We start from the raw sequence: 20,996 nt of genomic DNA, 5'->3' as shown, positions 1-20,996 counted from the left end.
TAAAATGATGAAAGGCGAAAGCTTGAGTGCTGCATTCTGCTACGCGACTGTTGTGCATGTAGCGATGAATGCTGCTACGATCGTAAAGCGAGCGACTGCTCTTTCACATTCTGCGAGTGCATTTATGCTCCTTGTATCTTAGCAGTTGTTCGACGTTTACTGTTGTGTGGTTGATTTTACCGGGTACGCGGCATTAAATAGTATTGAATTGATCAATTACGCAACTGTTACTAATTAGTAATTATTATTTATTAGTCATTAATCAGTAATTGATCCTTGGCATACGGGCCGCGACATTCATTGGTAAAATTAATTAATTAATTACGCAACTGTAATTAATTAGTAGTTAATTATTAGGTAGTCAATATTAATAATTGCTTAATAATAATAATAATAATTCTTTATTATTCAGTAATTAGTCATTGCTCATTTATTGCCATATGACCATATAAGGCACGCACTCGAGCATACTGTGCTGGTGCTCTGTGATTAGTTTTGACCTCCATGACGTCAACCCGTCTCGACCAATCAGAGCCGCCGCAAAAGCGTGACACTTGCTGACGACAACGATGAGGCAATATCTCGCTTTAAAATAAGTGTTAAATATTTTCTCGAATATACGAAGAGCTTGGCCTCTTATTGGCTGCTATCTGTGTGAGAAAACAGAAGCTTTAAGATGAATAGTATTTTTGGCACAAAATAATAACTGGACACGCAAAGTTAAGCCAACGATGGAAACAAAACTAACCGTACCACGCGGATGATTATGTTCTATCCCGGTCTTCGTCGTCGTCACTATCTTAACTTAATTTTTATGGTAGAAGGAGCACGTTCAGATTATGTGCTGCTCGTGGTGTACATAAAATCAAGCGCAAGCAAGGCGAAATAACGATATTTGCGACGTTTGTTGAGCTGGTCATATTTGTTTCCGACTTGGATTCTACCGCGCTTTCGCAACGCGTTCCGAAAAATGGCGCCTCGAGGGAAACATCAGCATGGAGAACGAAACTTCAGTGGTTTTATTAGATTCGAGACAGCGCAGAGTGTCCATGAGAAACGTGGAAGGCGCCGAAATTGGCATGGAGGACATGTTTAACAGATTAATAGATCTAATAGATGTACGACCACTTTCATAGGAAACGAAGAAATGAGCGTGAATATCACTAACCATTACTAAGCTCTCAAGTGTTCACTACGGCTTCATGAGATAAAGAAACTCGGCAACGGGAGGAGTGCCGTTTCAAGTGATATTTTAGACGTATTTGTTATACAGAATACACACAACTGCGTTAGTGATACGTGAGTGAGATTGTGCAGGAGTGAAGTAGATTTTTTCATGCTTGTATTTTGGTGTATGGTGATGTAGGTACGCACGTGCTACCAGACCTGCCGAGAACGTATATTACGCACATGCCCCGCCATTTTTATATCTCGTGGTAACCGCCCCTTAATAAATCACATGCTAGCGTGCGATCGGCCCAGTTATGTCCTGCTGCCTGTCGTGTTATTCAGCGCATTTCCTCATGACTTCATAAAACCATAACTTACTTACTAACCCTAAATTACACAACAAATATTGCATTATCCCAAACTACCAGGGTATTTATAACTCGTTCTAATTCCCCAATGGACACCGCCAACATACGACAGCACTGGTTACGATGAAGTGAATGCAGATAGTATAATTTAATGCAACCAGACGGATGTAAAAAATCATATATCTGTAAGCAAACTTTATCGCTTCTTATGCGCAAATTTGATTAGTAAACACTCGGAACCATATGGCAAATTTCTTATTTTGGGGTGCAGATTCATTTCAGCCACTGATGAAAGAAAAGAAATGGCTATAAAAATATAATTCCCCTTTCAAAGCGTTAGGCCTGACGAAGTTCGCATAGCTCACGCGGTATCTTACGGCTCCTTACAGGAGGCCTCTCCCGTCATGCGGTTGTCATGCCGTTGCTCCTACTTACTGCCGAATAAACAGGTGCTTTAGCCGCAGATTGGACGGAAAGCTAGGAAGTTAGTGCTTGAGTTGTGAAAATATAGCCCTAGCGCGAAGCCACTAGAGCGAAGGTAGAGACACGAGAGCATTGTCTCCTCCCCTTTCGTAATTGTCGTTTAGCTATAGTGATATGTATTCTCAACCTAAAGTAGAACGAGAGAAAGAAGATGGCTACACAGTATGAGAGTCCTGAATAAGGGTAGAGGGGCCTTAGGTCGCAAGCCGAGCCAACATTTCCACAAATGAACTTGTCTTCGTCTGGGCAGCGCGATCATCACTGGTGGGTGGTTTCAATAAAGTCCCACAGCTCAAGCATATTTCACAAGGAAACGAGTAGTTTATAGGCGTATAGTTCAATATGAGTTAGATGTGACGTGTGAAATCAGACGTGATGGTCAGTTACATTCGCGATCATACGAAGCTTACGGCACTCCAAACATGCTTTATCGCAGCTGTGAGTTGCAGGCCATGCAACCGGGAAAAAATCGTTGTTTTCTTGCAGACCGCGCAAATCAGCAACATCGGCGTTTTGAGACACACAATCTATTTTCATCTAGCTACAGATCCTGAAACCGCTGCTTTCTTACGACAAACCTATAGAAAACTTCTCTGTGTTGTTATTTTCTTCAACACTGCGCCCATTTAATAACCTCTTTAATAATTACAACAAATTTCCAAGCTTAAACTACAAAAAGGCATAAACCAAGCCTCAGCCTATCGACCAAAGTCTTCAAAGGAGAACGTCTTCATCTGTTGTGCAGTTTAATATTAATGTTTCAAAACTTCGCAGAGAAAGAAAAGGGTATGACAGTATAGGCGCGGCCATTTTACGTGTCCCTGCGCAGACTGTAAGCTGAATGCAATGAAGTTCTAACAAGAGCTCAAACTGTACACTTTGGAACCTCCTAGTCGTCTGAGACAAACACAGGCTTGTACTTCGAAGAACCGTTCACCATTTATTATGAACACGCGATATACTTGAAGGCAGTGCACACTTCTGCGACAAGCTATACTGCCAGTACATAGATAATGCTAGTTGCCGCTTTTCCCTGACTAGACGTTAGCGCTCATAGTGCAGTAAGAACACATGCATCCCACACAAAATATTCAGTCGCATGGGACAGCCAACAGAAAATTAAGCACTGCCTCGATGGCTTCAGTGCAGCGCCTCAGGCGCCTCCGCTTACGTGGGTGGACTGGGCAGAGGGACCTGATGAATCTTCCACGTTGCAACGGACATGGAATTTTCATCGGCGGCGTAGCACCTCCATAGGCACTGGATTAGAGTAGCAGCCGGCACACGCCGTCGGATCATGTGCTTTTGTCGCTGCTGCTGTTGTACTTTGAGCGCAAATCCAGACCCCAGGATGCCCTGCAAGTAGTCAGGCCAGAAGTCTCATCCAGGGCCAACTTAAAAGAAAACAAATGACGTGCCAGTCCGAGACAACACACCAACTCCCAGAGACGCTCCAATGAAGACCCTACCTCCCACATCTTAACCGGGTAATCCGCAGGACCTCCCTTTTAGCTCACTTTCGGGACATGATGTAACTTTCAAAGGAGGATCTCCGCGGGAGGTTCTGTCGACTCCCCGTCTAGATCACAAAAATACCTTCCCGGTAGATTGTTGCCTGAGATAATGCACCATACAGCACGAAAGCGAGTGAACAAGAGCAGCACAAAATCGTTACGAATTCCAACAGTGGGAGGCATACAGTATATATTTAAGGGCAGATCCAGCAAGTTACGATCCATGCCGGCCATGCAATCGTAAGAAATGCCACATTTCCCACTCTTAAATCCGAGGCTATCGGCGTTGGGATATTTAGGCTGCAAGGTCGATCGTGAATAAAAAAAAAAGAGTAGGTGGAAACGACCATTCTGAGGCCGTTTTCTAATTATGCTGTTCTTGACCCGTACCACTGATCACGCACTTCTTATTCTTCTCACAACTATTGTCAACTTGTTTGCCGAGCATGGATTAAAGCCGATACAAAGAAAGCACGTTAAAATAGTAATCGCGCGCCGGCCGTGTGGTGTGTCCTCCATGGTGGCCTATGTACAGACTTTGGAGGAATTAAGGTTGCTAAGATGATAAATTGTCTAAAACAGACATGCAAATTGAATACCTGTGCGCCTTCTATCGTGCTAGAGCACCTACAACTATTTTATGACGAAAGAGCTCACAGAGTGATGCATATGCGCATCAGATAGCCGCGTAGTTACTTACAGCAGGGAGAGCGAAGAAGGAGATTCCCATGAGAGCACAGAAAGATGCAATCAACTTCCCGGGCCACGTGACGGGCACTGTGTCACCATAACCTACTGTACACAGGGTGATCTGTAGAAGATTGAGGAAAAACACGCAACACTTGTCAGCTACGTAACATGCACGTGCAATGTGGACACTGCGCATGCATACATGTCGCAGCTCCGTGAGACCCTTCACAGGCCTGGTGAGGACACCGGCGAAATAAGGTTCAGTGAGAGGTTTCAAACTAGACAGCAGTAAACATGGGAATTTCGCGCCATAGACAACCAGACGCAGAAAATAAGGAAGCAGCACACAAGCACTAGCGTAACAGTACAGTAGCGTGATAAGCTTACCGATTTGGTCTGTTCTGCAATGTGCTTAGTTAAGAAATATTCACTGAAGTGTGGCAATAAAAGTCAATGCTTCGTCAAAGACAGCCAAGAAAAATGCTTCCGATGCACGCTTTTGCTAAGCTTTAGTCAATGCACTGTGTCGCCTAGATCGCAACCAGGGGTCCAAAATGTCTCCCGGCCAATGGGGATATTGTGCTCATGCAGGTCGACTTCAAAGACATTCGGTCACAGATTTAAAGCACCGTTCTTATCAAAGAAGGATAGGGTGATATATATCCTGTTTTAATTACGACGAATCGCGTTTTGTCGTACATCTATGACGCTGACATAAGGACCACTGTTCCTTTTGTTGCCCCGTCTTAACACTTCATCGCCGATCCGTCTGTTCCGCGCGACATTTTTAGTGATCTATTGCATCAGACATTGTTGATACTTGTAAATCTAGTCACAACCTATCTGTCTGTTAAGTTCAAAATGGTGCAATGTCAACTAACTAGAGCCACAGTATTTTTTGCTGCGAAACCACTGCTGATATAACTTTCATTAATTGGAGAGCGAAACAAAAAGAGGCTGCCAAAAACATTGAGGACACTGAATCTCCACATTTATTGTTCGATACAATGAGGATATGATGAAACACGCAATGGTGTGACGCGGCGACAATATGTATATATTGTCGCCGACATGCAGGACATGCAGTGCGAAGAGAGGATAACCGATGGTCGCTTAGGGTAACAAACGGAATTCCAAGGGAAGGAAAACGTAGCAAGGAGCTGCAGAAAGTTAAGTGCGCGGATGAGGTTAAGCAGTTCGCACGAGTCAAGTGAATGCAGCTAGCACAGGACCAGGTTAATTGCAGGAATATGGAAGAGGCCTTCACCTTGCAGTGCAGTGGGTATATATTCCGGCTGATGATATATACATATATATATATATATATATATATATATATATATATATATATATATATATATAAGCAGATCAATCAAGGGGAAATGAGGGTGCTCGTTATAATACACGAAGGAAATAAGCCAACAGTCAGCGAGGCCAAGGAAAGCGTTGGGGATGGTACTTTGTCTTTTTTTTTTTTTTTAATGTTAGCCAGACCACCAAATTTTGATGCTGCATTTCCATTTCGGCAGATGAAAAAGAAATCACAAGAATTGCTAGCATTTTTTTCGCTGTTCATACGTTCTATCTAACTTCTCCTCCTTGCCCTGGTGTATCGCATACGTTGATGTGCCGAAAGCAAAGCAAATGTGATGTATTTGGTCGTACATAATCCTAGTAAACATTAAAAAAAAAAAAAAAAGACAAAGTACCATCCCCAACGCTTTCCTTGGCCTCGCTGACTGTTGGCTTATTTCCTTCGTGTATTATAACGAGCACCCTCATTTCCCCTTGATTGATCTGCTTGTAGCTTACGGGGGTCTCGGTTCTGGCAGTCTTGAAGCCATAGGTAGCGTAAGAGGGTTCTAGCACAGCTTTCGCCCTCGCTCTTGATCACGTTCTACGTGACGCTGGCGGTAACAAAGGACGTCCCACGTCCGCCGCTATGGCTGAGGGTGGCGCTGGTGAACACTCTCAAGGTTCGTATACAGACAACATAAATACCCAAGAAAGTAGCAGGGGGGACAGCGGCCGATGTAGCTCAGTTGGAAGAGCACCGGACGCGTTATTCGGAGGTCGTGGGTTCGGATCCCACCATCGGCACGTTGTTTTTTCTTCTACTTTGTGTCTAATTATCTTTCCCCTAAACAGATTACATTACTGATTATCCTAGTAAACATTAAAAAAAAAAAGACAAAGTACCATCCCCAACGCTTTCCTTGGCCTCGCTGACTGTTGGCTTATTTCCTTCGTATATATATATATATATATATATATATATATATATATATATATATATATATATATATATATATATATATATATATAACGATTTCCGCTAGTGGCTTTCATTGGGGATCGTCGTTTGCATTCATGTAATTTGCTGCTGCTCGTTTAATCAATACTGCACGCATTAGTGTCTCTCTATTTCACGCATACTCAGCAGCATGCAGTCGTAAGCTACCAAATTACAATAACCAAGCCCCAATTTAACCAAACCGTATCAACGTGGATAAAGCTCGAGCTTTACAAGAAGCGTGGTCCAGGAATAGCGTGTCTGATTCGGGATGCAAAGGTACGAGGCTGAATTCGCCCCAAACCCATATCGTAAATTTTCTTGTCAGTGCATATCATTTGCTTTATATAGTCCTGCCGCTTTTTGCATGGCCTCAAACACTTAGATCAATCCAGACTTTATCGAGATGCCGGTACCGCAGTATCCTCTGCTGAGTGATAATCTTAACGCTGTCGTGTTTAAAGTAAAGCACTAGGCGAGTATAGTTTGCCAGCTCGTTATGTCTCGGTCGCCACCGTTGGCCGAATAACAAACCAATATTGAGCACCAAGCGCACACCCGCGTCAGAACGGCGAGTCACAAGCTATTGCCTCTCACATCACTCGTATGCTCGGTAGTACCGATTCTGTGACCCTTGTTATACACTCTGAGGGCCACCTGATGCATGACTCCAAAAGAAAAAAAAAAGACGATGCACGAAACAGACACCACAGGAAGAACTTGGGCAGCAAGCTTGAGGCAGAGCATTCTCCCATTGTTGTCGACACAGACATCCCCTTTCATCGCCCACAGATTTCATACTTCTGCGGCGAAACAATCTAGCCTTCAGCATTTCAGGATCCGGTCGCGATTTGCCAGCAAGACCACCAAATTTTGATGCTGCATTTCCATTTCGGCAGATGAAAAAGAAATCACAAGAATTGCTAGCATTTTTTTCGCTGTTCATACGTTCTATCTAACTTCTCCTCCTTGCCCTGGTGTATCGCATACGTTGATGTGCCGAAAGCAAAGCAAATGTGATGTATTTGGTCGTACATCATATCCAATGAAAACATCCTTCTCATGTGGTGGAATGATAGTGAAATGAGGTTTCTTTGACAGAGGGTTTTGAGTGGTCAATGCAAATATATGCTGCCAGCTTTTTTTCCGCGAATATAAGGTGTTAGTGGAATTCTATTAGAACGCATCAGGACACGCAACCCTGGCTTCAATGCGACATCACGTTGTGATAACAGAACGATGATACAATCAAAATAACACTGCATTTACGTATTATTTTGGAAAACAAAGGTCAGAATACGAGTGCTTCATAAAATCAGCGTTTTTCTGACGCAAAAAAAAAAAAAAACTAGGCGCTACTCAACGCTTATAAATCACAACCCTAACAACAAGACGAGGCTGAAATGCCTCAGAAATATGCAAAAAAAAAATTATTTCAGATTAGAAAATAATCATTCTTGCTGTCCATCGTCGCAGCGCTTTTCGTGTGCCGGTAACACGGTCGTTTTAACACGCGTATTCTAGAGCAGCATAAGCAAGTAAGAAAGAAAATAAACTCTCCGAGCGCACTTTGTTCTAGGTGATGACCCGAAAGAGTACTTTTGCACTTAATTCTTATTTGTTTCTTCACTTCCTCTGCTTCTCCACCAATTTATACAAGCACAGTTTCCATGTTGGCCCACAACACTGGTTCTGTTGATGGGGGCTGTACCATGACAGCGTGTGACTTATTTATACGAACAGGAAAGAAAAAAAAAAAAAGAAGCAGAAACAAGCCCTCTTTCCGGGCTCTAATATCCTGGCTTCTGTCTTGGGTCGCGAGCTCGGTCGATACTCATAACAAGCACCAGCGCCAAAGAGGCAAACAGGCCCGCAATTAAGCCACGCGCTCATATTGATCCTAGTGAGAACAAGGCTGCCATGAAAGAAAGAATCAAAATCTTCTCGAAAGAAAAACATGACTTCCGACCTGATGAGAGTGCCTAGTAGAACGAACGCTTAAAAAAGCAATATGCAGAACACCATTATTATCACACTGGGGCGTTCTTCGAGTAAGGGCTTGCCAGCCGAGACGTGCGTAAGTGTGCGCAATGTATATTTATGCGCACGAAGTAATCATGTATTGCGGTGTGTGCGCAGGAGCCGTGGCTGTCGTAAGAAGGTCAACGTATTCCTCCAGTCTCTGTCCTGTCAAAACTCTCGCTACGCTCCATGTGCACCACTGGGAGCAAACTAGAAATAACATTTAACTTCTCAGTGAACTGACTTTCCCGTCGATAACTACTCACTATTATTTCTCCGGCTTGGCAGGTTCAATATCATCACGTATGTGTGAGAACTAACCGATAAGTAGCGGCAGGAGTGCTCCCCGGATCGTCGCCCTCTAAAGCTAATAACCTCGGGGACCAAGTTACTGACAAGCACCATCCGTTATCGTTGTAGTCACAGCAGTGGAGCCTTTCAAACATGCAGATTAATTTTAAATAGTAAACCCAGATGCTTGTCAACGCAAAATCTGGGAAACGTTGACCAGTGTTTGGCAAAACGAAAAAACCGGACATGAGGAGAAACTGACAGGCGCTTTCCGCTTGGCGATAGTCCGCTACGTGGTTGCTTGCATGCCAACGCTAAATGCTTGGTTAATATGTACAAGAACGGTTCCGTCATCATCTCTGTACAGAGGGCTATGGCCACATCTTGAAAAAAAAAAAAAACAAATTACTGCATTTAGACGCAGGAGGAAATGTTGACAAACTTAGTGCCTATGCTATTTCTTGCTTCCTGATTTGGCGTTCTTTCTGGTGCGTCGATGCTTGGACGCAAATACTACAGTGTATGCTCAGCTTCGAATCGAGGCACATGTTTCTTTATCTCACTCAAATCTGCAGTACTGATTTACATATCGGTGGCCTCTGATGCGACGTAGGCCAGACATTCTTGTGCTGGAGGATGCCGATGCTGAAGGGGCCACCAGGGATAACTAGTGAAACGCGATCGAAATCAGTAGGTCAGGATATAAAACATTTTTCGAGAATTCTTGAGTATTCGAAAGTACTTGACTCAGACAAACAGTGACAATTGAGAAGAAGAAAAAACAGGACCCAGCACAACTATCAAGTGAACCTTTCTCTCTTGCTTCCTTTCTTCTTTCTTTCTTTGAAGAACAGCTTTCATCGAAGAACAGAAATGCGTATTATGATGACGATGCGAAGCGGTCGCTACCACAGGACAACGCGCGCTTCTCTCTTTAAAGACATTTTTCCCACTCGTCACCGGTTAGCTGTCTGCAAACTATCTCACCAGAAGTAAACACTACCGATGGTGTAATAACCCAAACTTGTGCGCGCTTGCTATAAAACATGCGTCCAATATTTTCTGCCCACTGAATATTTTGTAGCTAGAAAATGCAAGTATTTTCCTCAGAGTCTGGCTTGCAGTTCTCGCAAACGTACATGTCGAGCTGATCTAATGTAGGTCTCTTTAATGTTCCTGCCAAATCCCATCGGGACGGCTGCCTGTATGTTCTACGAAACTTGCATCACACGAGAATCGCATACTGCAGATAACTTCTTTCAGCAACTCATAAACGGTCTTTTATGCTTTACACCGTACGAACCGCCACCCTATAAACTCATCATTGTGGTATTTCCTCAGTCTCAATGATTTTAGCTTCTTTTGAGTGGAGAAGACGAGCGCCAAGCTTTGCATGCTAGCCACACAATAGTGCGGTACAATATTAAAGGACGCGCAAAAATGCCGCCTGTTCTTAATCTCCCGTATACCCTACGGCGCCAGAAGGTGTTTTCCTTTCTTTTTAACTCTTCAAGCATTTCTCAGCTGCAGTTTTAATAAAATGAAGAGTAAAACAACCTCGAGCAGCACGCACGCCCAACTATATTGTCACGTCTCGGTAGAAGACCAAGGAGAACCTAGCGATAGATGGTTTGAATGGTCGACCAGAACAAGTCTTGTGTTCAAGCTTCTTTCACTTCCAGGCTCGCGCTTGTCGTCATCTTTTGCGTCGTCTTCTATGCGGCATTTGCCCCCCTCCTTAGGAAGCATCGTCCCGATGAGAACAAAAGGAAGTAGGAGGTTAAGGTCAGACTGAGTGGTATGGCTTCATACGCACGACGTGGACGACGTCAGCTTGGTGCTGGCGTCGCTTTGATGTCGACACCCCGTCTGGCATCACCTCATAAGTGACGTCGGTTAAACGTCGCTGAACAACATAGGGTCCAAAGTATCGTCGCAATAGTTTTTCGGAGAGTCCACGGCGGCGAATAGGTGTCCAGACCCACACTTTGTCGCCAGGTTCGTACATTACATGCCGGTGTCTCTGATTGTAGCGTTGTGCATCGTGCTCCTGCTGATTTTGAATCCGCACACGAGCTAGTTGGCGAGCTTCCTCTGCACGCTGAGCGAATTCCTCGGCGTCCTGGTCGAGATCATCGGTGTCGGCATTCGGGAGCAACATTGCATCCAGCATAGTTGTTACTGGTCGCCCGTGAAGGAGGCTGAATGGTGTCATGCGAGTGGTGTCTTGGCGGGCCGTATTGTAGGCGAACGTAACGTAGGGAAGTATTTCGTCCCAATTCTTGTGGTTTACGTCGACGTACATGCAAAGCATGTCTGCGAGGGTCTTATTGAGGCGTTCCGTCAACCCATTGGTTTGAGGGTGATAGGCAGTAGTTTTACGGTGACTGGTACCACTGAGGCGAAGAACGATTTCCAAAAGTTCGGCCGTAAATGTAGTTCCTCGGTCAGTTATAATAAGTGCCGGAGCGCCATGCCTCAGGACAATGTTCTCAACGAAGAACCTAGCTGCTTCGGCGGCGGTACCCCTTGGCAGAGCCTTGGTCTCCGCGTAGCGGGTCAGATAATCAGTGGCGACAATTATCCATTTATTCCCGGCTGTAGACGTCGGAAATGGTCCCAGGAGGTCCATGCCAATTTGCTTAAAAGGTGTCGCTGGCACTTGAAGAGGGTGGAGTAGGCCAGCTGGTTTTACAGGGGGTGATTTACGGCGCTGGCAGTCAATGCACGTACGTACATAGCGTTTCACTGTCGCCGGCAGTTTTGGCCAGTAGTATCCGTGCTGTACTCTAGCCAACGTGCGGGTGTAGCCTAGGTGACCGGCGGTTGGCTCGTCGTGGCACGCTTGCAAAACTTCAGTGCGGAGAACCGATGGGACGACGAGCAGAAAACTGTTTCCCCCAGGACGGAAGTTCTGCTTGTAAAGGACGTTGTTGCGAATAAAAAATGAAGAGATTACTCGGGCGAAAATCTTCGGCACAACCGTAGTTCGCTTCTCCAAGAAATCAATAAGAGGGAGCAATTCCTGATCCTCTCGCTGCTGTTGGGAAAGCGTTGCGTCATCTATGACACCTAAAAACGCAGTGTCTTCATCGGTCATAGTGGAAGGTTCGACCGGCGCTCGCGAAAGGCAATCTGCATCTGTGTGCTTCTTTCCAGATTTGTAAATAACTGCCATGTCAAATTCTTGCAATCGAAGGCTCCAACGCGCGAGTCTCCCTGAAGGGTCCTTTAAGTTCGTCAGCCAACAGAGAGAGTGATGGTCGCTGACGACTTGAAACTGTGTTGGGAACTTGGCGACTGCGGAGAGCTTTTCAGGATCCGGCCGAACACCTTCTTGGCTGACGACGTGGCCTAAGAACTGCAGCTCCTCGTAACCGAAGTGGCACTTCTCGGGTTTTAATGTGAGGCCCGCAGATTGTATGGCCTGAAACACAGCTAGCAAACGGAGTAGATGCTCTTCAAATGTAGCCGAAAACACTATCACGTCGTCAAGATACACCAAGCATGTTTGCCACTTAAGTCCCGAAAGCACAGTGTCCATCAGTCTCTGAAATGTTGCTGGCGCCGAGCATAAACCGAACGGAAGGACTTTAAACTCATACAATCCGTCGGGAGTGATGAATGCTGTCTTCTCCCGATCCCTCTCATCCACTTCGATTTGCCAATATCCACTTTTCAAGTCCATCGACGAGAAGTAACGTGCATTTCGTAGGCGATCTAAGGAGTCGTCGATGCGAGGGAGAGGGTACACGTCTTTTTTGGTCACTTGGTTGAGCTTGCGATAGTCTATGCAAAATCGTAAGCTGCCGTCTTTCTTTTTAACAAGTACCACGGGGGAAGCCCAGGGACTCTGTGACGGCTGGATAACGTCGTCTCTAAGCATTTCGGCCACCTGGCGCTGAATGGCTTCACGTTCTTTCGGAGCCACACGGTAAGGATTTTGTCGAATCGGGCGAATCGAGTCATCCGTGATAATTCGATGTTTTGTCAAAGGCGTTTGGCCGATCCGCGATTCTGAAGCAAAACAGTCTCGAAATTGATCTATGAGATCCAAAAGGCGGTCCCGCTCTGAAGAAGATAGATTTGGGCTCACATCAACGATGGTTACGGGTGTCTTGCACACTGATCCTCTCTGTTGCAGTAAGCAACAGTGCTGCGCATTTGGGAGGCTGTCGAAAAAGGCCACAGTTGTGCCTTTCGGAATTTGCTGACGCTCGTCGCTGAAGTTTGTCAGCAGCAGTTCGGTATGCCCATTGGTCAAGTTGACCAGCCCTCGAGCTATAGAAACACCTCGGCTGAGTACCAGGGTAACTGCCCGTTCGGCGACGCCATCGCCTGTATGCGCCACGTCGCATTTCACTTCAACAAGAGAACATGATCTCGGAGGTAATGTCACCGTCTCATTGGCGACGCGTAAGGGCAATAGTGGTACTTGCGCATAACCAAGGTCTTCATGGTTATTGGTGAAGGCAACGATGCTGTCACGGATGCTGATTACAGCCCCATGAAGACGCAGAAAGTCCATGCCCAAGATGAGGTCTTTGCAGCAGTCAGGGAGAATAACGAAGCTGCCAACAAACACCGCGTTTCCTATTCCTATCCGGGCAGTGCATTTCCCTGTCGGTGCCAGTAGCTGACCCCCAGCACTTCTTATTACTGGCCCAGTCCATTCAGTTTTTACTTTGCGCAGGGTGTCGGCCAGTTTCTGGCTAATAATTGAAAAATCTGCCCCGGTATCCACCAGAGCATGTACCGCCAGCCCATCAATGGAAACGGCGAGGTCAGCGCTAACAAAATTATCTGAGTTGATCGTCCCTTTCGGCATTTGCGGCGGAAGCGCGGCAAGGTCGGCGCTGTCAGCTTCGTCGTCATGGCTGATCATCTGGTACGGCATTTTCGGCGGTAGTGCGGAAATGTCAATGTTAGCGGCGGCGTCAGAAGCCCGGGTTGTCGGCAATTGCGGCGGTGGTGAGGGTTTCGACACTTTTAGACTGGTTGCAACCTCCCCTCGCGAGGTTGCAGCTCTTAGTTTCCCCGGTGAGGGCTAGGAGACCGCCGTCCTCTAACGCCAGTAGTGTTGCGACGTGTCGGCGAATAACGCTGTGGCGATGGGGAGGAGCGGCGGCGGAAACCCGGGGTTTCGGTTTCCCTGCTGACCGGAGGGTCGTCGTCGATTTGGGCAGAATTAGTGTCGAAGCGGCGGCGAGCAGAAGCAAGCGGAAAGGACTGCCCCTCTTCGCGGTGGCGGCAGTACCGATACACATGGCCAGGTTGTCCGCAGTAGAAACAAAGTGGTCGGCTGTCATAACTGCGCCACCTGTCAGTTCGGCGCAGTTGAGAGCGCCTGGGAGGCGCCCACTGAGGCCCCTGGAGGAACCGAATCTCCTGACGGTTCGGTGAGCTCGGTGGGGCGTGGTCTGGAGGTGGGCGACGAAGGACCGCAGCATAGCTCTCGGGCTGCGGCTCGAGGTAAGCTGCAGGAATGTTGGCGGTGCAGCTGATCGGTTTTGGAGCGTGGTATGGTTCGGAAAGGGGTGCCGCGTTGTAGACTGGATGAGACTCGTTGCATGGTGTAGACGGTGATAGGGCGTATCGAATTTCATTCCTCACTGTTTCCATGAGGGCCCCTGACGACTGAGCCTTCGTAGTCGTAATTCGCTGCAGCTCCTCAAGGACAATGCCTCTAATGATGTCTCGAAGAGTGGTCGTATCTGTTGCAGTCAGCGCCGCCGCAGTCGTCGGGGCACAGTTGACCGGTCGGTTGTACTGGCGGCACCGGTCTTGGAGGGCTCGTTCGATAGCCGTAGCGTCCTTAACGAACTCACTCACGGTTTTAGGGGGGTTGCGGACCAAGCCGGCAAACACCTGTTCTTTGACGCCATGCATGAGATGCCTTAGCTTCTTTGGTTCACTCATATCAGGGTCGGCACGGCGAAAAAGGCGAGCCATGTCTTCCGCAAACATAGCCACGCTCTCATTTGGCTTCTGGATGCGCACTTCAAGCAGGCGCAGCGCATTGTCCCGTCGGTCAGTTCTCGCGAAAGTGTCGACCAGCTGGCAGCGGAAGTCATCCCATGTGGATAAGCTGGCCTCATGGTTTTCAAACCACGTTCTAGCATTATCCTGAAGGGCAAAATAAACATTACAAAGCTTCTGGTCCACGCTCCACTGGTTGATCTTTGACACTCGCTCAAACTGGTCGAGCCAGTCTTCCACATCTTCAAACGCTTCCCCGCGAAAGCACTCTGGCACCTTGGTGTTCTGTAGAGTCACCGGTGTAGGATTGGTATGTGCCATGGCTTGAGAGGTCTTAGGAACTTGGGCGTTTGAGGAGTCGTTCGGCAGATGACTGTACTCCGGCGCTAGGCCTAGAAGGCGGCGGCTAGCACGATGGACAGGCGTGTCGATGTTTGGGATCCGCTGTGGACTGCCGGAAGGAGTCCTATGCATACCCAGCACCTCCACCAGTGTCACGTCTCGGTAGAAGACCAAGGAGAACCTAGCGATAGATGGTTTGAATGGTCGACCAGAACAAGTCTTGTGTTCAAGCTTCTTTCACTTCCAGGCTCGCGCTTGTCGTCATCTTTTGCGTCGTCTTCTATGCGGCAATATTAGCAGCCGGGAGTGCGTTGAATCATTCACGTCGTCTTTGCTGCCGCGTCAGTAAAGGAGACCACTGACAGTTAAGGATCTTCCTGGCACTGGCGCTCTCATCTTCCCGACGTCATTAGTGGCCAAAGTGCATTAGGGCCTCTCTTAAAGGAACCGTCCTAAGATACGATCTTTAGGTACTCACTCTTGGCTGCTCCTGAACTCAGACAGAGAGACGGAACGAATAGGTTTTCAGTGTCTTCTATCATCTTATAGGCCTATTAATCGCTCACTTCCGCTTGCTTTTAAACCTGGCGCCAACTGCTGTAAATTCAAGATATTGCACGCATTCCTGTTCTACCGAGTTGCACGATTATGGAGACGCGCCAGGTGCCCCCACATTTAATCTCTGGAAGCCTTTTATTTGGCTACAAATCCGTCCAGCAGGAGCATGACTGAAATAACGTTAATGAGCAACAACAGAGACAAACTCTAAATACGCAAGGAATATGTCATGGCAGCGGAGATGGCCGCATCCGACATGCACACCTCTGTAATCAAGATACAGTGCCACTGCTCTTGCAGTTTTCACACAGTGAATGCTGAATAGCAGATCTTGGATTGCCCTTCAAGTATAACGACTGTCGTTTTGCCTGCCTCACCCCGGAAGCCCGAAAAATTATCTAGCAAACTTTTCCCAGGCCTCCACATCCCGCAGAAGTTCCAGAATAACTGCAATACCTAATACTTTATGCCAGGATGAATGGTAACCAAAATAAACAAAAATTACCGAGTCCACTCATCACACAAAATCACACATATTCGGAGGCACTGCATCACCTAGCTTCAATTATTTTTGCAAGCGACTCTTTGTTCCTTAAAAAGAAAGCGCTTTGCATGAAACGATACGAAAACTCCAGCATTATCGGCTACGACGAGCATGTTATTCATGTTACAGCCAACGCGGCAAACTGCTCATTCGCAGCGAAAATTATTTTTGTGTTCTCTCTTACCGCAAAATACACAATTCCTCATTGTTTATATATTAAAACCTCAAATACTTATTTTTGTCGCTCCAGCCTTGCCGGCATCGACATGTCAAGACTGTCAATATTTGCTCAAAGCACAAACGCTTGAGAAACACCAGTCCCCGCTGCCAAAATACCAAAGAAATTAAAAACAGCAAATGGTGCTTTAGCATTGTGATTTCTCTTATGTCGAGTATTAGTGAGACCACGACGTATCCCGCATAGCGACCCGCTCATAAGAACACAACTTAGGAAGTCTGTTAAGTGAACATTTTCAAACGCCCAAATTTTCTGCTCTTAGAAGAGCAGCGGGATATTCTAGAGAAGTGAATGGTACTCACCACACCCCACCAAAGGGCATCGGCATAGTTGCCAAACTTTACAGGGTTGATATCTTTCTCGGCGAGAAATACAAGAAATGAAGAAAAGATGAGTCCTAGAAATCCAATGTACAATGTAGTGATGAGCTCCTGCAATGGAAACAAACCACTTGCGTTAGTTTACGTAGCTGACGTGCGTGTGCTTGCATGCTGAGTTCCTTTGAAGACAACAGGCTGAAACAGTCTTTACAAACAAGTACACAACATAATGTCTAAGCTAACCTCAATGAGCACAATATCGTGACTGCAAGAAAAACCCCACCTCAGTTCTTATTGCTGAAAACTGAAGTGAAAAGCGAAAACACAAATAGCGAATTGTACATCGCTACAGCACTCTGTATATCACTTCGTTGGGCGACTACACGCCAAAACGTGGAGCGAGTAGCTGAAATGCAGATGTAGTAAACTAACTACGATGGAGTAATGCTGAAAGCACTGTAAGGCTGTGAGTGTCAGGACCCAATCTAGTGAACGTCAGCCAACGGAAATACGAAAATACGACAATACAACGCTGTTATAATCGTGCTATACCAATCTCAGCTACCACTCCTAAATGCGCACTGCTTTCACTGACTGCAGTGTTGTAAGCGGAGCAGAAACACAGATTTACCGCAGACACATACGTATGCAGCGTCGCGAACCTTCTATTCTAGATTTTTGATAGGCTAAATCTCGTGCACATTGCAGAAACGCAGTATGTAGGCTCGAGTCATACATGACACTCAGCTTTTTCACACGACCAGTCTCATGCGAATAAACAAACCTCTGCATTAACTCATGCTGTGGTCAATATCGCCTAAACATGCATGCAGCCGAACTTAGTGTAAAGCAATAATGAATTCACATGTGAGCTGGCACTTTTAAAACTTGCTGCGCAAACAATGACATCGGGCGATATTGGTTTCATTTCTCTCCTGCCGTACTACAAGAGGATTTTATTCGGTCTGATATTTACCGCCCTGTCACAGAGAAGCTTCTCCACCTTACTCCGCACTTCTATCCGTATTCTGTTTTATTGCAATTCAATTTTTGATTCCTGGTCAAATAACTCAACACTAAACCCTGTCTTCAGAACAGTGACTGCGCCTTTCGTCGGGCCGTGGGGGCCTGTTACCTGACGGTGCGCGTAGACGACAGAGCCGAGCAACTTCCAGGTGCCCCCTCGCCTGTCCATGCGCACCATCCGAAGGATCTGGAAGAACCGGAGACCTCGGAGTGCCGAAGCCGCGAACATCTGGCCGCTGCTTCCCATGGCCAGCACCACCACCGAGGCCACGATCACGATGACGTCTGCGATTTTCATTCTGCTATCACGGCTGTACCGGCCTACCTCTGCCCTTCTGGCCAGACACCACAAGACCTGATCATATGCAGCCAATACTTCTTTGCTTATAGGCCAGTCCACTTATAGCAGTGACCACTATAAGCTAATCTCAAGTAGCGCTAAGGGTGAGGGGGCAACGTGCAGTGAGAAGGCCGACAGTCGCACGATGGGGCTCAGCGGCTGCAGAAATGTCGAAACACTCTGGTCTGAACCACATGAAGCGGTTTTAAGAGCTACAGCTCAACTCCTCTGGGTACAAACCTGGGGACCAATTGGTTACATCGTGATGACATTGAAACTGGGTCAAGGTCAAAGTAGAACTTAGCCTGTCTAAAGACAAATTTCGTAAAGAGGGTTATGTTATGGTAGGCTGCTGCTGACCGCATGCCTAACACACCACCATCGCTAATGACCTTTGCACTTCACACTTGACCTTGAAATGCGACTGATGCTCAGTAAGGTCAAAAAACACGTGTTAGGCGCATGATGATGTCAGCTGAACACGTGGTATCAGCAAAGCCAAGCAAAAACAGAACTATCGCTCGTTCAACCGCGTTTAACCACTGCAGTTTTTTTTCTCCGCGAATTTTCCTTTGCGTTTCAAGCACCAGCTTCTGGAGCGACAAACTTCTAACTTCTACTATCGCGGGCACTCACCGCGCCCGTTTTTACGGCCGGGTTGCAGTAACTGCAGAGTCGCGGCCACGTGCGTTTCAAAAACCGGTAAGAACGTCCCCGGAAAAAAATAGCCCCGGAGCAAACGTCCCCACAAAATTGGCCCCGGAAGAAGCGTCCCCGGAAGAAAAGTTGCCATTTGCGAAGTAGAAGAAAATGCCTCCGTATGTGTGCAATCAAACGTACTGTAACGTGCGGGTTCGCTTTCGCTAATGCCCGGCTAATCAGGGATGAATTCCTTTTACCATCACCGGTTCTTACTCATTTTACTTTACATCTTCCGTGGTTTCAGCTTGATCCTAGTCTATAGTTTGTTTCCACTGTTTTGTTTTTAATTTCTACGTTCTATAAGCTGAAGACTGTGCCTCCCTGTGGCGCGCAGTAAATTGTATGTTACAGCTGATGTATTCAAATGGCAAAGCATCATACTGATGCAGAACGTCCATAACAAAAATAATGATGCCAGAAGAAAATTATTGGCAGCGGGCAAGTGCCTTTCTGGATCCTTTTGTGCTTCAACGACACGACTGGTCGAAAGTGGTTTGTAGTGCGGTATTTCATGAAATGACCTGCGCTGCCCTGTCGTAGTGTGGTACGCAAAGAGCGGTCCCGACGACAGAACTCTCGTTTTCGCTTTTTGTTTTCATTTTTTGCAAGATATGTAGTGCGCAGACCACCGTTTTCGGTGGGCCAGAACCTGCGAACAGTGCTTGAGGTGGCCACGTTTAACGATTGGTTAGGGCTGGGCCTGCCATCTCTAGTACAGCATCGTCTGCACACTCTCATATTCTAATTAAATGTTTTTCACCACCACCACCATTACCGTCACCATCACCACCGGGAGTGTGGCCATCGTTCGCCATCGAAAGTGGTGACACCCGTCACCAGAACATCTGCGGGGATCTTTCAGTGATCCCTCCTGCCGTAGGTGGTTCCAAAAACTACGAGTTCGAGCAGCCGATAGTATGTTTCTTCATTATTAATATTCCAAGATGAGCCCTGTCTTTTTAGGTGCTTAAAAAACTAAGAAACTGGCGACCAGACAATGTTTTTTTGCGAACTCAGCTCCAAAATGATACGTTCTTGTGGCACATTTTTGGTTTGGGGACGTTCTTTCCTAGGGAACGCTTCCTGAAGGGCTGTTTCTTCCGGGGCCTTAACTTCCGGGGACATTTTTTCCAGGGACGTTTTAACCTACACCCGTGGGTGGGTGGGGGGAAGGATGAGGGTCAAGGCGTCTAATCTTGACCATTCAAACACGCAGAAGTCAAGTCACACACCACTTTTTTGTCCACAAGCGTATATATTTGAAACCCAGAGTCACAAACGGTACCGCAGCCCTTAGAAGAAAACGTTGCTCACCTATCACACAGAACGGGCTCCGGAGGAAGCGTAGCCTCCCCATCCACCCTTGGTACCTGGATCGGCACCCTGCCGACCATAGCCGGCAGAAGAACTCGATGGTGAACCAGATGACCATCACGATCTCCTGTGGATAGCGAAAAAAAATATATGGGGTTTCACTTGCTGCTTCGTTAAAAATGAGTCATCGCATCCCATTTCGAGTACGTAGATGCTACGGTTAAGCACTGCTGTTCTTTCATGACAGCACGAAGGAGGCACTCACAGTATGCACGCATATGCAGCGAACTTCAACTGTCTGGTGAATGAATCCATTTCTTGGCTTGGTTATAATCTCAACAGAATCGCTTAATCTCAACAAGGAGTATGCAACTAATTCATCAAACTACGAAGCGTAACGCCAATCCGCCCACGTCTTGTGAAATTATTGGAATTTCAATAATGTGCCCATTATCTCGAGCGGGTTTTTCAAGTGCAAATAGTGAGCTCTAAATTAAAACGGGGGAACCTACACGCCTCCTTTGCGAGGTGCCCATCTAAGTGCGAAGTGTGATGCCCAAGTGCGACTTTGCGCAAAAGAGCACGAGCCGAAACGCACGATAACCAAGTTGCATGGACGTCCGTGAAATGTGGGTGCGGACACCTCCAACTCCCACGTGTGCCAGCTCGCTGACACCACTGCTTACTCGATTAGCGCTGTCCCGTTTTTCTTTCTTTTCAAACTCCGCAAGCCGTGACAGAAACAACATCACTGAACAAAGAATAGGCAACATTGCGAAAACAAAAATAGGAACGACGCCAA

The 20,996-nt window shown here is 46.7% G+C and overlaps 1 protein-coding gene across 1 annotated transcript in view; it reads right to left on the bottom strand.

The window, feature by feature from the left end:
- LOC146208900 (potassium voltage-gated channel subfamily KQT member 5-like) overlaps nt 1-20,996 on the bottom strand; it is a 100,368-nt gene that overhangs the window by 56,023 nt on the left and 23,349 nt on the right. Inside the window, exons 2-6 of the mRNA XM_084596384.1 lie at nt 20,195-20,321; nt 17,948-18,123; nt 16,795-16,923; nt 4,236-4,346; nt 3,193-3,377 (exon numbers count right to left, since the gene is read on the bottom strand). Coding sequence (XP_084452510.1) covers nt 3,193-3,377; nt 4,236-4,346; nt 16,795-16,923; nt 17,948-18,123; nt 20,195-20,321 — 728 coding nt within the window. The remainder of the gene's footprint in view (nt 1-3,192; nt 3,378-4,235; nt 4,347-16,794; nt 16,924-17,947; nt 18,124-20,194; nt 20,322-20,996) is intronic.

The sequence above is a fragment of the Amblyomma maculatum genome, chromosome 1, assembly GCF_055883805.1.
Source record: "Amblyomma maculatum isolate TAMU_Amacu chromosome 1, ASM5588380v1, whole genome shotgun sequence".
NCBI lineage: Eukaryota > Metazoa > Arthropoda > Arachnida > Ixodida > Ixodidae > Amblyomma > Amblyomma maculatum.
Note: the sequence above shows the minus strand (reverse complement) of the source record. Positions and strands in the feature narration are given on the sequence as shown.